This window comes from Sapajus apella, unplaced genomic scaffold (assembly GCF_009761245.1).
Source record: "Sapajus apella isolate SASKATOON/1434 unplaced genomic scaffold, GSC_monkey_1.0 scaffold234, whole genome shotgun sequence".
NCBI classification, from domain to species: domain Eukaryota; kingdom Metazoa; phylum Chordata; class Mammalia; order Primates; family Cebidae; genus Sapajus; species Sapajus apella.
In genome coordinates, this window is record NW_022437174.1 from 30,024 (window position 1) to 46,358 (window position 16,335).

The 16,335-nt window shown below is 44.3% G+C and overlaps 1 protein-coding gene across 2 annotated transcripts in view; it reads left to right on the forward strand.

The window, feature by feature from the left end:
• PSMD13 (proteasome 26S subunit, non-ATPase 13) overlaps positions 1 to 16,102 on the forward strand; it is a 16,843-nt gene extending 741 nt beyond the window's left edge. Inside the window, exons 2-13 of one of the 2 annotated variants that reach the window (XM_032271468.1) lie at positions 1,695 to 1,773; positions 6,860 to 6,894; positions 6,979 to 7,034; positions 7,254 to 7,297; positions 7,471 to 7,557; positions 10,210 to 10,381; positions 12,072 to 12,151; positions 12,234 to 12,359; positions 13,977 to 14,039; positions 14,685 to 14,765; positions 14,953 to 15,069; positions 15,624 to 16,102. In XM_032271468.1, the coding sequence (XP_032127359.1) occupies positions 1,695 to 1,773; positions 6,860 to 6,894; positions 6,979 to 7,034; positions 7,254 to 7,297; positions 7,471 to 7,557; positions 10,210 to 10,381; positions 12,072 to 12,151; positions 12,234 to 12,359; positions 13,977 to 14,039; positions 14,685 to 14,765; positions 14,953 to 15,069; positions 15,624 to 15,719 (1,036 nt within the window). In that variant the 3' untranslated portion in view covers positions 15,720 to 16,102. The remainder of the gene's footprint in view (positions 1 to 1,694; positions 1,774 to 6,859; positions 6,895 to 6,978; positions 7,035 to 7,253; positions 7,298 to 7,470; positions 7,558 to 10,209; positions 10,382 to 12,071; positions 12,152 to 12,233; positions 12,360 to 13,976; positions 14,040 to 14,684; positions 14,766 to 14,952; positions 15,070 to 15,623) is intronic. The other variant, XM_032271469.1, reaches the window with a different exon arrangement.
• Positions 16,103 to 16,335: the final 233 nt, after the last annotated feature.

A 16,335-nucleotide genomic window follows, 5' to 3' on the forward strand; every position in this document is an offset into this window, starting at 1 on the left:
GGGGGGGACGGGGGAGGGCCAGCTGTGCCGGCGAGTCTGCTGCGGAACCCCGAGGGGCAGGGTCGAGGAGTGAGAGGGATGACAGACCACGAGGGCGAAGAGCTGTAGCCAGGGTGTTTATTCGGGTCTGAGATTCACTGCTTCCTTAACGAAGGCCTGGGACGGAGGCTTCTGAACTCCTCTACCTTGGGTCTTACTGAAAAGTTCAGGGGTGGCCTTTGATGTTAGCTCTGGATTCCAGTGAAACAAGCAAACACGCTTTGAGGGCCAGGTTGCCACCCACTTTGGGAAACAGATCTTGGTGATTCATCCTTGGGCTTGTCATAGTGTGACTGTATCTGCAGTTATCTTCCTCATGGTCTGGAGCTGATGGCCAGAGGCTAGTGCAGCTTTGCTGTCTTCCCTATTCATTCTGCAGCTGGTTGCACCCTGTGCAACCACTTACCCTCTCCCATTGTCCCCACTAGGCTTTGTGCCCCCAGAAAGGTATTAAAGTTTAGGTTTGTTTAGAAACAGGATGAATTGCACAAAAATTGTTACTAAGCACTAACCTCATTTTAAAATGAATAGACTAAGTTGCTGGCATTGGGCTGGAGCTACTCCATAGAAAATGGTGATAACCTCCCTGTTAACAACCCTAGCATTTAATATAATACGTTTCACGTCGATGTTGCATACATGCTTTGATGATGTTTAGCATTCAGCAGCCTTCTGCTGTTCGTTTTTGAGAGCAAATTAGTGTTTGTCAAATAATGGTTTGTGTTAGACAGCACTTGGTAATTTTCAAAGCATTTTATCTGCGTTATTAAATACTTGCCTTTGGGTTTTGGGGAAGCGCTATGTCACTGTCCTGGAGGTTTTATATATTAGCTTATTTAATCTTTCATTCATCCTTTTCACAGATGAGGAAACCGAAGCTCATTTTAATTGCTTTCCCTAGCTAATAGGTAGAAGAGCCAGAATCTCAGGTTAGATATGTATGATTCCAAAGTTCTTGTTACCAGTCAAACCTCACAATAATTCTTGGAGGTAATGTAGAACAATGTTCTCCATTTCATACCTGGGGAAACTGAGTCTTAGAGAAGTTGAGAGATCTCAAAGTGACACAACCACTGGGTAGCAGAGGCAGGAAAAGAACTCGGGTCTGTCACATCTGCTTTAGCATTCTTTACACAGTAGAGGCTGGATAGCATGGATTTAGCATCCGTTATCAGAAATGCACTGGGGCAGCCAGACGAGTGGCTCATGCCTGAAATCCCAGCTACTTGGGACACTGAGGCAGAAGAATCATTTGAATCTGGGAGACGGAGGTTGCAGTGAGCTGAGATGGCACCACTGCACTCAAGCCTGGGCACCAGAGCAAGACTCCGTCTCAAAAAAAAAAAAAAAAAAGAGAGATGAAACGAATTGGGGCAAAAGATTTTTGGGTTTAGTATTTTTTCGAATTTTGGAATGTTTGTGATATAAACTTACCTGTTCAGTACCCATAATTCAGAAATCTGAAATACTCCAGTGATCATTTCATTTGAGCCTTATGTTGCTGATCAAAAAGTTTTGGATTTTGGAGCATTTCAGATTTAAAGTTTCGGATTAGAGATACTCAAACTGTATTTGTGACTTGATAAGACCATCAAGGCTGAAGGTGTCTGTGACTGGTATTAGTTTAGAGGTCTTCAGTGCTGTATGTTTTTCAGGTTGTGGCATCAGCTGACACTTCAGGTGCTTGATTTTGTGCAAGATCCGTGCTTTGCCCAAGGAGATGGTCTCATTAAGGTAAATAATTGGCCATGCCACATCAGATTATATGAATGTGCTAAAGGACTTTTTAAAATAAGATTGGCTTTATGCTGGTAATAGTAATAAGCTACAACTTCAGCAGTCACTTCATGTCAGGTACTGATCTGAGTGCTTCACATAGCCTTCATAACAACATTGGCCAATAAATACTACTTTATCTCACTTTTCTGATGTGGAAGCAAACATAAAACTTTAATAACTTACCATGGGTCACTGCTGATAAGTGGCAGAAGAGGATTCAAATGCTGACATTCTGGCGTTTTCTAAAATTCTAGCATGAAGTGCTATCTTACAGCACACCTGAGTATCTTATTGTTCGTAGGCTTCTTTTAGTACTCTGCTTTCAGTAGAAAGTTCAGACCCAGTTGGAGGGTGGGGTAAGGTATGAGGAAGATTTCTGTCTGTAGGAATCTTAGACCCCTTCCTTCAGCCACAGGCTGCTTGCTTGTCCAGACACTCTGTCCTGGGTAGTGTGGCAGATGAAGCACCTTTTCTACTTGGGTTGAGGGTAGGTGGCTTAGAGGGAGAGCCCTACTTTTAGAATTTTTTCAACAGGAAAAATATATTTACACTTTTCTTTCCAGCCTTCCCCAGATCCCCTAACACATTCCCACAAATTTGCTCACTGATAGCCTCCTCTTGGAAGCTTTTCCTTACATCTTGCTCTGTGATGCCTTTCTCTGATTCTGAATGAATCAGATTCGTACCAGCGTCGTAACTGATAGCTAGCTTATAATTACATCTCGAGTTATTTCTCCTGAATACATTACTTTTATATGCTGACCATAGAGCTTACCACCTTACTACCCCACCACCTGGGCTTATAAGATTTTCTTGTGGTTTATAGCCATCAATTTCACATTTTACTACTCAAAGGAACTTAAAACCATCTTTAAACCTGGAGATTTTGCTGAATATTCTATCTTTCAGATTACGTGGGAAAATGATAAATAAGACTTGTCTTTTTGGGTTTTGTTTTGTTTTGAGACGGAGTTTTGCTCTTGTCGTCCAGGCTGGAGTGCAGTGGCACAATCTTGGCTCACTGCGCCCTCCACCTGCCAAGTTCAAGCAACTCTTCTGCCTCAGCCTTCAAGTAGCTGGGATTACAGGTGCCCACCAACACATCCGGCTAGTTTTTGTATTTCTTAGTAGAGACGGGCTTTCGCCAGTGTTGGCCAGGCTAGTCTCAAACTCCCAAACTCGGGTGATCCACCCGCCACAGCCTCCCAAAGTGCTGGGATTATAGGCGTGAGCCACGGCGCCCGGTCTGAGACCTATTTTAATACTTGTTTCCTAAGGTTCTAAATTGTCATGATAGATAATTCATAATTGTTTATCTCTGTCCTTTGCTTTCTTATGTTTAAATCACTTTTCTACACATGGCAAAAACATTTCCTAAACCTCACAGTAAGGTGATGTTTATTTAGGTTGGCAGATTTGAGTTTACTTTTCCCATGGACAAAATAAACCTTTAAAAAATTTTTGGGATCCAGCCAACACAAGTGTAAAATGGATAGTATTTATGAATTTGTAATCACCAGGAATAATTTTGACTTTCTGGACTTAGTGGGCTTCTTTTTTAAGGTAATTTTTTAGATTAATAGATGTCAGGAAAATTCAAACATTTCCTTCTAATAAGGAAGATATCTTTGAAATAGTCACTTGTAGTTAAAATGCCATTTTATTTATTTGTTTGTTTATTTTTGAGATGGAGTTTTGCTCTTGTTGCCCAGGCTGGAGAGCAGTGGCACAGTCTTGGCTCACTGCAACCTCCACCTCCCAGGTTCAAATGATTCTCCTGCCTCAGCCTCCACATTAGCTGGGATTACAGGCACCCGCCACCATGCCTGGCTAATTTTTGAATTTTTGGTAGAGACGGGGTTTTACCTGTTGACCAGGCTGGTCTCAAATTCCTAACCTCAGGTGAGCCACCCACCTTGGCTTCCCAAAGTGCTGGGATTACAGGCGTGAGCCACTGCCCGGCCGCGATTTAATTTATTTTTGGGGACAGGGGCATAGAGTCTCACTCTGTTCCCTAGACCGGAGTGCGATGGTGGATCTCAGCTCACTGCAACCTTCGTCTCCTGAGTTCAAGCCATTCTCATGCCTCAGCCTCCCAGGTAGCTGGGATTACAGGTATGTGCCACCATGCCTGGCTAATTTTTGTAGTTTTAGCAGAGATGGGGTTCGCCATGTTGGCCAGGCTGGTCTCGAACTCCTGTCCTCAAGTGATCCAGCCACCTCGGCCTCCCAAAGTGCTGGGTTACAGATGTGAGCCCTGTGCCGGGACAAAAATTGCATTTTATTTAGTTGGCTGTTTCTTGCGTGCCAGATTTCAATATATAATTGCCACAGGGATGTTTTCATCTTTCTACCTTCATATTCCAGAGGAACTACTGGCTCTCCTAATCCAAAGTTAAGGTCATTTGGAGGTTCCCTCTCCTACTGTGCCCACACTAGGCACTCTTTTGGCCCAGTTACCTAGCCATAAGCTCTTGTCAGCTCTCCTCCTCTGTGACCAGCCCACATCTGAGTGAGTCTGGTTCAAGTTACCCCTAAACCTCTCAGATTGTCATCCATCCTCACCACTGTTGCTCCCTCACTCTCCTATTTTGGCCGGTACTAGCCTCTAACTGGCCTCTCTCAGTCTCTTTCACCCGCTGTCCTCTCTGCCCTAGGCATGTTTCTAAAATAGAAATGTGATCATGTGTCTCCAGCAGTTCAGCATTGCGTTCTGGACAGAAACCAATCTTCAGTGCTGTCTAGTCTGTGTCCTTCAGAAATACTCCTGAAACATATTTTTTTTCTTCCTTGCTTTTGCACATTTGTTACTGTCTGGAATGTTCTCTCAACTTCTTTCTCTCCCAGACCAAATGGCCACCTCTCTTAACTGCTCTTCATTCCTTGAAACTCAGGATTGCCACTTCTACAACAAGCTTTGAAGCCTCTCCCTTTGGCTGATCCCCTTCTGTGTGTTTTTTTTTTTTTTTTTTTTTTTTTTTCAGTTTGCTCTTAAACTCATTCTATTGTAATTTATTTGTTTAAAGACTGTCTTCAGTACACCAGGAGCTCCTTGAAAACACGTTGTTTGTCTTCACAGTCTGTGTTGCAGTACCTAGGATAGAGTCTGAGGGAGTGCTGAAGTACTGAATGGCTAAGGAATTTGATAATGGTGCATAATTAGCCTTAACCTTCTAAAATCTGAAAGAACTCCATTCCGTTTGATTAGTGAACATTTATTTAAGTTTTATTTCATTAACTTAATTGGTGAACAAAATGTGTATTTCAAATCTAATAGAAATTTATCTGAAACATGTTTACACAGAGGATAGAGACATTGCACAGTCCATTATCCATTTTAAAATATTCTTTCTTCAAAAAAAACTGCATTGAAAGACCAAAAAATTCTTTTATACTGTATAAAAGTGAGATGCAAACTTCTTTTTTTTTTTTTGAGACAGTCTCACTCTTCACCAGGTGCCAGGCTGGAGTGCAGTGGCGCGATGTCGGCTCACTGCAACCTCTGCCTCCCGGCTTCAAGCAGTTCTCCTGCCTCAGCCTCCTGAGTAGCTAAGACTACAGGCATGCGCCACCGCACCCAGTTAATTTTTGTATTTTAGTAGAAACGGGGTCTCACTATGTTGGCCAGGATGGTCTTGATCTCCTGACCTCATGATCCGCCCGCCTCGGCCTCCCAAAGTGCTGGGATTACAGGTGTGAGCCACCGCGCCCAGCCTGAGATGCCAACTTCTGATACAGATTTATTTCACTGTCAACTTCGATGATAAAGATGGGAGGCACAGGGGTTCACAGTCAAGGTAAATGATGCAAACCAAAAGCTTCTGTCCATTGGGGTCTCTTACAGCAGTGCCACATACTTGATGCTGATACTGGGTGACTTCTTTCCTTTCCTTTCCCTTTCTTACTTCCCTCTCCTTGTAGAAGACTTTGGTCACCACCTCCCGTCTTTTGTGTCCTTGTTTTTGGTTTAGGTGTCGTTTATGCTGCACACAACACTGCTGACTTACGTGGTGGGAAATGTACAAGACAGAGGCTGCTGTCTCTCTGTTTGAGCTGAACCCAGACTCTGCCTTTGTATTGGACATCACGATTCCATTCTCTAGAGCACATTTTACTTTTCTCAAGAAATACGTTAGTACAGCTGCTGAACGTAAATCTTGAATCTCTAGCTGTAGGGTTTTCAACAGTTTTACTTAAGGGGATTCACCTTCCTTCCACAGTGGTCTTATTATTATTTAAATAAGCAGGATAGTGGTCTTATTATTATTTAAATAAGCAAGTAAACCTGTCCTGGTCAGCCAGGGACCACACGGCAGCTCAGGCCGTCTTCACAGCGGTCCAAACAGCAAGCCCAGAAGCCACGGGGAGGAAACTGAGGGAGCATTTCAATCTGATAGTCTATTTAACTTACAATACCTGGAAGAAAGAATATAGGCATTTCTCTGGAGGTTCTTATAGGTCAGTAGTCTAATTCCCAAAGCTAGAAGAAACCTAGTTTTCCTTAATAATGTTGATCTTTTTCTTTTTTTTTTTTTTTTGAAATGGGGTTTTGCTCTGTTGCCCAGGCTGGAGTGCAGTGGTGCAATCTCGGCTCACCGCAACCTCTACCTCCCGAGTTCAGGCAATTCTCCTGCCTCAGCTTCCCAAGTAGCTGGGATTACAGGCGTGTGCCACCACACCTGGCTAATTTTTATATATTTAGTAGAGATGGGGTTTCACCATGTTGGCAAAACTGGTCTTGAACTCCTGACCTCAGATGATCTGCCCGCCTCAGCCTCCCAAAGTGCTGGGATTACAGGTGTGAGCCATCGTGCCTGGCCCAATAATCTGTTGATCATTTATGTGAATTGATATAAGCCCTAATATGATCTGTCATTCTGAAAACATTTATGCATTGCTTACTATGTGATGGGCATTGTGGTTTGCACACTCCTAACCCGATAGCATCGATGCAGCTTCTTTACTAAAAATAGGGTTTGGGGTCTTCATTTTGCAGAATAAAAGACATCCTATAATTTCTCTCCATGTTTTGGTTTCACAGCTTTATGAAAACTTCATCAGTGAATTTGAACACAGGTAAAACCTTTTCATCAGTTTTTACTTTGAAAATGAGTATATTGATACTCACTGGTACTCAAAGGCTGGTGGCTTTTATTTCAGGGTGAACCCTTTGTCCCTGGTAGAAATCATTCTTCATGTCGTTAGACAGATGACTGGTGAGTCTTACTTTGTTTTATAAAGGGGCAGATCCAAATGGTAGTTAAAATTATCTTGAAATATATGTTAATTGAACTTTTGTGCTTTCTGTATCAGATACTATGTTTTCATTATACTTTATGGTGAAAACCTAAAGATTATCTTACTTAAAGGTGTCGTGGTTGGTGGAAACCAGTCTGTTGGTGGTCCTTCTGACTTTGTTGTTCTTTCTTTTCTAGATCCTAATGTGGCTCTTACTTTTCTGGAAAAGACTCGTGAGAAGGTAAATGTGAGATCTGAGCAATAGCTTTTAGAGTGTGTGTAACTTAGAGTTTCCGTCCATGCTCACTGTCCAGACCTTTCAAGACCACAGGGTCTCTAGCTGTCAAGGTCAGGTTAATGTGTAAGTAGCTGCCCACATTCTGAGGTTTCTTATTTTTGTTTTTGATGTCTTAGGTGAAAAGTAGTGATGAGGCAGTGATCCTGTGTAAAACAGCGATTGGAGCTCTAAAATTAAACATTGGGGACCTACAGGTTACAAAGGTGAGCTCACCATAATACAGACTTATCTTTGGTTTAAAATTATTTAAAACTGTAGGGAAAAAATAACCTACTTTTCTTCATTACTGTTTATTTTAAAACATTTTTTGAATTACAGAAAAGTTGCAAAAATAACACAAAGAACTCGTATATCCCAACCCAAATTTCCCATTGCAGACCTATTTTTTGAGTTGGAGTCTGGCTCTGTTTACCCAGTCTGTGGGGTGCAGTGGCACAATCTCGGCTCACTGCAGCCTCTGCCTTTCTGGTTCAAGTGATTTTCCTGCCTCAGCCTCCTGAGTATTTGGGATTACAGGCATGTGCCACCACACCTGACTAATTTTTTTGTGTTCTTAGTAGAGTCAGGGTTTCACCATGTTGGCAGGCTGGTCTTGAACTCCAGACCTCAAGCGATCCGCCCACAGCAGCCTCCAAAAGTGCTGGGATTAGTCATGAGTCACTGTGCCCGTCCCCACATTGCTACCCTTTTTCCACTTTTGTGTGTGTGTGTGTGTGTGTGTGTGTGTGTGTAGCTTTTTTCCAAAACCACTTAAGGATAAGTTGCTGATGTAATGCCTGTTGCCCTTAAACAAATGAACACTCCCCTGTGTTACCACAGCACATCCATCTAGTAATGACCCAGCATGGCCTGAGTCAGTCCAAAGCACACGGGTCCTCCCTGACCATGGTCAGCCTGCACACCACTGACACATCATGTGCTATTCCTCCATCTTCCCTCTGTGGCAGTGAAACCAACATATGTGGTTGGTCCGCCTTGTTTAACCAGAGCCTGCGTGTGTCTGTGTTTGCTTTGGTAATCGTCATATTAAAGAAAATAGTGGGGGTAAGGGTTAAAAGTGTTCATGTCCTCATTGCCCTGAAACGATACCTTTTATTGCTTATTGTTTCTCAGTCCTAACCCATATGCATACTTACTGCATTTTATTTTGAAATATTTAAGACATTGAAACCTGTAAGTCACAGTAAAGAATGCTGTAATAGGCATCCATGTGTCCTAACCAGCTTATGAATGAAGCAGCATGGCAGCTAGGGCACTAGTGTCCTTCAGACCACACTTCGCCCCCAGCCAGGCTCCCTCTCATGCCCGTGCATTTCCCTGTGCTTCATTAAATAGGGGTGTGTGGGCCGGGCGCGGTGGCTCACGCCTGTAATCCCAGCACTTTGGGAGGCCGAGGCAGGTGGATCACAAGGTCAAGAGATCAAGACCATCCTGGTCAACATGGTGAAACCCCATCTCCACTAAAAATGCAAAAAATTAGCTGGGCATGGTGGTGTGTGCCTGTAATCCCAGCTGCTCGGGAGACTGAGGCAGGAGAATTGCCTGAACCCAGGAGGCGGAGGTTGCGGTGAGCTGAGATTGCGCCATTGCACTCCAGCCTGGGTAACAAGAGCGAAACTCCGTCTCAAAAAAAAAAATAAAAATAGGGGTGTGTAACTCTTAAGTGTTTTCACATTGGCTTAATGCTAGATGTCAGAGTCATCATATTGATATGTGTAACCAGTGTGCTTTTACTCCTATGTGATACTTCATTGTATAAGTGTTTCACAACGTATGTATCTAGTCTCCTATTGAAGAGATTTAGGGTCAGGCATGGTAGCTCAGACCTGTAATCTCAGCACTTTGGGAGGCTAAGGAGGTAGATCACGAGGTCAGGAGTTCTAGACCAGCCTGGCCAAGATGGTGAAACCCCATATCTACTAAAAATACAAAAATTAGCTGGGCGTGGTGGCAGGCACCTGTAATCCCAGCTACTCGGGAGGCTGAAGCACAGAATTGCTTGAACCCAGGAGGTGGAGGTTGCAGTGAGCCAAGATTGCACCACTGCACTCCATCCTGGACAACAGAGGGAGACTCTGTCTTAAAAAAAGAAAAAGATTTAGGTTCTTTCATTTTACTATCACAAACAATAATGCTGTAAGTATTTCAGTGCCTGGTCCCTTGTGTCTGTGGGCAGAATCTCACCGGGATATATGCAGTCTCACCAGGAGACTACAGATAACAAGCATATGCCTTTCCCAGAGGTGTGCTCCCTCAGTACCATATGAGCACTCTGGAAGCTCCATATCTCCAACACCTGATAGTTTCAGGCTCCTTAACTCTTGCTGATCTAATGTAAGTGAAATGATATCTTGTTGGGGGTTTAATTTGCATTTCACAATTACTAGTGGTTTATTTCTATTTGTGTCTCCAAATTTGTCAATTGCCTATTAATGTATTTTGCCCATTTTTCTACTGTGTTGCTTGTCTCCTGACTGATTTGTAAGCATTTTTATATTTCCTTGGTCATAATTGCTCCTGGGTTATATATGCTGTAAGTGTTGTTTCCCAGTCTATAGCTTGGCTTTGTACTTTTTTCTGTGTTTTGGATGAAGTTTTCCATTTTAATGTAGTAACATTGATCAGTCTTTGTCTTTGTGGTTTATGCTTTTCACCCCACAATATATTACTTTAAAAATCTTAGCCAAGCACAGTGGCTTGCACTTGTAATCCCAGCTACTACAGAGGGTGAGGTGGGAGAATCACTTGAGGCCAGGAGTTCAAGACCACCCTAGACAACGGAGTGAGACCCTGGCTCTAAAAAAATTAAATAACATTTTAACATAAAAAGAGAGATGATTTTGCTTCCTGTGTAGGAAACAATTGAAGATGTTGAAGAGATGCTCAACAGCCTTCCCGGCGTTACATCAGTGCACAGTCGTTTCTATGATCTCTCCAGCAAATACTATCAAACAATCGGAAACCACGCGTCCTACTACAAAGATGCTCTGCGGTTTTTGGGCTGTGTTGACATCAAGGATCTACCAGGTAACCTAGGCCATTAAAGTCCACGTCACACAGGAGCATATTCTCCAAACATAGCAGCTACGAGGTGCTTTAGGTGATAGTTCTCAGTTATTACTAAGATGGGTCTGGGCATGGTGGCTCACGCCTGTAATCCCAGCACTTTGGGAGGCTGAGTCGGGTGGATCACCTGACATCAGGAGTTCAAGACCAGCATGGCCAACATGGTGAAACCCTATCTCTACTAAAAATACAAAAAATATATGTATGTTTAGCGAACTTTGACGGTGGCTGCCTGTAATCCCAGTTACTCGGGAGGCCGAGGCGGGCGAATCACTTGAACTCAGGAGGTGGAGGTTGCAGTGAGCTGAGATTGCACCACCACAGTCCAGCCTGGTGACAGAGCAAGACTCCGTCTCACCAAAAAAAAAAAAGAACTCAGATGGATTCATCCTGTTTTGAAGAAAAGATGGGAAGATTTACATAAGCTTTACTTTCTTTTTTGTCTTTTTTCTTTTATACATAAGCTTTACTTTCTATGTTGTATTTGTCTCCAGCATTTAATCTATGTGAAAATGAGGCTAATTCCTCCTGGCTCCTTTACTGCTCCTTCTCCAGTTCCTTACTGCTACCCAAGTCACAGGTTTTTTAGGAAGTGCCTTGATAAGAAAACTTTCTAAGCCCACCCACCCACTACCCTGCCGTAGGAAGAAGGACACATGAAATCCCTATAGCTGAGACCCTTGTTTTGAAAACTGGCATTCCAGACCCATGGGGAAAAATTATTAAATCTTTCAAGGATTCAAGAGTGGAAAGAAAACAATGAGTTTTGGGGAAAGTGCAAGGAATATATGTTCAGAAAAGAAATTTTCAGCAGATTTTAGATGTTCTTCATGAAACACTGTTGTCATTAAGGAGACCGGCAGCTCTTACAGTGTTGATGCGGTTTTTATTACTATATGTCAAGAAAAATGGAAAAGGAACTGAGGTGGTCAGAGAGTAACGGACTTGCTGTCTAGGAACAAAAAGTAAGTTAATTCTGGTCTGAAAGAAGCTAGGTTGGGTAACGTAAAAATAAATAACAGGGCCGAGCGCGGTGGCTCAAGCCTGTAATCCCAGCACTTTGGGAGGCCGAGGCGGGTGGATCACGAGGTCAAGAGATCGAGACCATCCTGGTCAACATGGTGAAACCCCGTCTCTACTAAAAATACAAAAAATCAGCTGGGCATGGTGGCGCGTGCCTGTAATCCCAGCTACTCAGGAGGCTGAGGCAGGAGAATTGCCTGAACCCAGGAGGCAGAGGTTGCGGTGAGCCGAGATCGCGCCATTGCACTCCAGCCTGGGTAACATGAGTGAAACTCCGTCTCATAAATAAATAAATAAATAAATAAATAACAGATAATATTCCTTGCCATAGCAGGTAAGAGATTTAAGGAACTGGTTCGAGGTGGCACAGCTGAAAATATAGATAGATTCACCTATATTTAGGTGAAAAATAATAAATGAATGCTCTTTCCAGAAAACCCATGTGTATGTGGTTCCTGGTATAATCTAAGTCAACCCAATACTTTAGAAGAGGTGACTAAAGTCAAGGCTTTGTAATACACCCTTACAGACAATGGTTTTTTTACGTTTTTGTTATATGAGACTTTGAAAGCTAAACAGGACTGACGATTGTGACTGGATGGTAAGTGGGCCTGTGTTGCTACCATAGTGTCTGAGCAGCAGGAGAGAGCCTTCACGCTGGGGCTAGCAGGACTTCTCGGCGAGGGAGTTTTTAACTTTGGAGAACTTGTAAGTTGACCCTGGGCTCAGCTTCCTTAATAAGGAAAGGGGAGACTGAAGTGTTACCAGCTGACAATCTCTGTCCTCACAGCTCATGCACCCTGTGCTGGAGTCCCTGCGGAACACTGACCGGCAGTGGCTGATTGACACCCTGTACGCCTTCAACAGTGGCAATGTGGAGAGGTTCCAGACTCTGAAGACTGCCTGGGGCCAGCAGGTGTGACTCCCACGATGCCCAGCCCTTATTCCCCTGTGTATTTATCACTCATACAACAGATGTTCATTGAGCATCTTCCCTACATGCCGCGCACACAGGAAGGCACTGGGCAAAGAGGAGACCAAGACAGGCTAGTCCTTGCTGTCATGGAGCAGAGAGCTAAGTGGTTGGTTAGCTACAGTATTACTCAGTGCTACAGAGGAAGAGAGAGGGTATTCTGGGAAAACAGAATCGAATGTGGGCCCTGCATGTATGCTGGGTGCAGGGGGTGTCTCAGAAGGTGTCCCAAATCCCATGAAGTCACAGTGACCTAAGGTCATCGTCTGTGTGCCCTTAGGAATGAGTGAAGAGGCACAGGACGAGTGCACTTAGCTGAGGAGAAGGAAAATTTTAGCATGTTAGCTGAACTGAAAGAAGGGTGTGTAAAGCCAACATGAGTGGGTGGGAGAGAGGGTGAGATGAAGGAGGAACAAGTGCCTGGCGCAGGGAGAACAGTCAGTTCACCTCAGTGCAAGGGGAGAGCGGGCACTGGGTGAAGGAGCCTCTGGAAGGTGGGAGTTAGTGAGAGGTGCTTCACAAGGACTTGTTCTTTTTTAATGAGGTTATTAGAAGTAAATATTAATAAAATGTTGACAGTGGTAGGAAATACAGTTATTTTTGTATTTTTCTGAAACTTTCAAACTTCTCAGTTTAAAATGAACTTGTAAACTTCAAGCATGGTAGAGCAGGGTAGATACGGATGGGGCACTGTGAAGAGGCAGAAAGCACAGATGCAGCCAGACCTAACTGTGGACTGATTATTTATTGATATCTCAAAAAGGAAAAAAAAAAAAATGTGCCACTCAGAAAGGAAGAGGGCTGGTTATAGCAGTTTAAAGAAAAAAATTCAGAGATGCATGTTGGCAGCATCTGTTCTGGAGTGGGAGTGAGCCCTTTCTACAGAGCTTGACCTGTCCAGTACTTGTGACAGAAAGGTCTCCATTGGGCTGCCTGTGTCAGGATATGAATTGCTATTTGAGTTAAGAAAACAAGTCTCCTTGGTTTAATTCTGTGCTTACGAGGTAACATTTTGATCCACTGTAAGAAGAGATTATGCAAGCCTTGGAGACGGGTATATTCTAGTTCTCATGACAATGATATTTTTCATTATAAATTAATAACTTGCTCTTTTGATTCAAACAAGTCTCTAGAACTTAAGGAGGCTGTTCCTCAGAGGGACTCCACTTGCTCTGTGCTGACTGAGCAGACAGCACCCCCCGAAAGCCTCCTGGCCGTGGGGCATGCCCTTCCCACAGCACCTTGACCAGGACAGTCTTCTTAAAATGCCCGTACCCTGTGGCCCTGCCCAGTGGTGTTTGTAGCATTAATACAGATCTCACCTTGTAAATTCCCTGCCTTGACAAACAGTGTCCCAGTTAGGTACTACTCTTTAGATTTCCTAAGAGTGAAGTTAGATCACTTGGTTGTTCATGGGCTTCAGCATTCTGCAGTGTAGCATGTTTGGGTCTGCTTAGCTGCTTTCTGTTCCGTCTACTGTTGAATGAATTCCAAAGCCCCAGCTAGGTAACTGGTAAGCACAACATGGATGACATTGTTCTGTCTTTCTATACTTTACAGCCTGATTTAGCAGCTAACGAAGCCCAGCTTCTGAGGAAAATTCAATTGTTGTGCCTCATGGAGGTGAGCAAGCACCCAGGAGCCACTTTGTCTGTGGTTTAAGATTTTGGTCCGGTAGGGCGCTGCTCTCCAAGCCTGTCCTCAGCCTGAGCTTTCAGTGGTGGTACGACTCTCTTCACCACCTTTCTTTTCCTTTGCCACCACCTGCTTTTGTAAGTCGATACTTGGGTCTTAGCTCAGACAACACCCCCTCACCCACCACTGCTCCCCCGAGGCCTTCTCTGACCATCTGAGTTGAAATGAAGTAGCTGCCCCCTCGCCCTGGTGCAGCTGCCCCCTCATTGATGTCTCTTCCTGTCTATGTGCACATCTGTCTTTCCCACGAGAATTTAGGGTTCTTGAGGAAGTGGACCTTACATTGCTGGTTTGCCACGGTAAACCCTGGCAAACTGTGGCCTCAAGTACTTGTTTGGGAATGGAATAATGGCTACCTTCAAAAATTCCTATAGGGCTTATTTTTGCTGTTATCTAAGCATTGAAAGCTTATTCTTAACAAGATATATGTCTAATATTAGGAAACTTTTCAGTATATGGGGTACTAATAAGATTCTCTTCATTTTCAGAGCCAATATTGACAAAACACCCTTATCAGTCAGTCCATTTTTATTTGGAAAAATAGTTTTAAATAGTTAATAAATTTTTTTTCAGATGACTTTTACACGACCTGCCAATCACAGACAACTCACTTTTGAAGAAATCGCCAAAAGTGCTAAAATCACCGTGAATGAGGTACGGTCCCTAGGCTCAGGATGTTACAGTAGCAAAGCTGCCACCTGGAGTCAAGGCTCTGTGTGAGCACTGTGCTCCCTAGACAGTGAAAAACGGCGGGAGAAGCAGTATCCGCATTTCAGACACCACCTGGGTCCGTGGGTGTGTGTCAGCCGTCTTGTCTCACACAAGCCTGCTCTCTGCACAGGTGGAGCTCCTGGTGATGAAGGCCCTTTCGGTGGGGCTGGTGAAAGGCAGTATAGACGAGGTGGACAAACGAGTCCACATGACCTGGGTGCAGCCCCGAGTGTTGGATTTGCAACAGGTGATGTGATTGAGACCCATTCGCCTCTGTGGGTGTTTTGGGGTTGTATCTATACTGTCTTAGTTTCATTTGGATGGAAGCCATTTAGGAAGAAAGCATTATTAGACAAGAGGTTTTGGAGAATGAATTACTGCTATTGGATTTTCCTAAGAGCCTAATTTAATGCAAGCCTGAGATTTGAACCCTGCATTTAAAAGCTTATTATGACAATATGCTGGTTGTGCTCATGCTGCCTTTTAATCTTGAGATAGGTGCTCCGATCAGATCCATTCCTGGTTCTGTGATTTGCGCTCACATCCATCTTACTCACATTTGCTGGAAATGTAATCCTGTGGATTTCCTCAATTCTTGTCTGCTTTCTTTCATGCAAGTTTTTTCTAATGTCCTTGTGATAAGAATCAACCCGGGCAGTCTTGTCACACTGCCTAGCTGAGAGACCCTTTTTATTAGAGCCGCCCTAGAGAGTTAGCTCTCATCAGGTGCTGTGGTGTTGGCCACTTGGCCTGTGACCCCTGAGTGTCTTAATGCCCCTTGTGTATGGATTTGCATTTCAGATCAAGGGAATGAAGGACCGCCTAGAGTTCTGGTGCACGGATGTGAAGAGCATGGAGATGCTGGTAGAGCACCAGGCCCATGACATCCTCACCTAGGGCCCCCGAGGTCCACCTGTTGTCCCCTTCAAGTCACCTGAGAGAGGCATCTCTCCAGCCGATAAAGCTGGCTGTCAGATGGTCTACATTGAACTGGGGTAGGGGTTGGGATCCTGTCTGAAGGACGGACTTTTCTTGCTATAAAAACAGGACTGTCCCTGATGGGGGCCAGGCCGCAGGCAGAAAGCTCCTTTGTGGGTCTCTCCTGCAGCGGGTGGGGGTCTCTGAGTTTTAGGTCACAAGGGAGAGAAACTGCGTACGAGGCAGGAAGTGCCCTCAAGTCTGTGCTCCGAGCTTGAGCTCCGCTCCCCGTCCACCTCTGCGGACATCTTTGCCATTGGTGTGAGAATGTTCCTGTAATAAACACCTTTGCTTTGTTCTTCTCATGGCTCTGTTTTCCTGGCTTAGCTTCCAGGCCAAGCCTGTGCCTGGAGTTGGAACCTTGGGAGGATTTGGTGGGGGTAGCCTTGGCCTTCTCCTTCCTGCACATACAGGAGACTAGGGCAGAACCCAGCCCCAAGGGCCACCAAGGAAGCTGGTCCGATCTTTATTGTTAGAGAGACCCAGGGTGTCCGCCCTCTTCTCCAGCCCTCTCAGGTACCTGCCCCAACTCAGG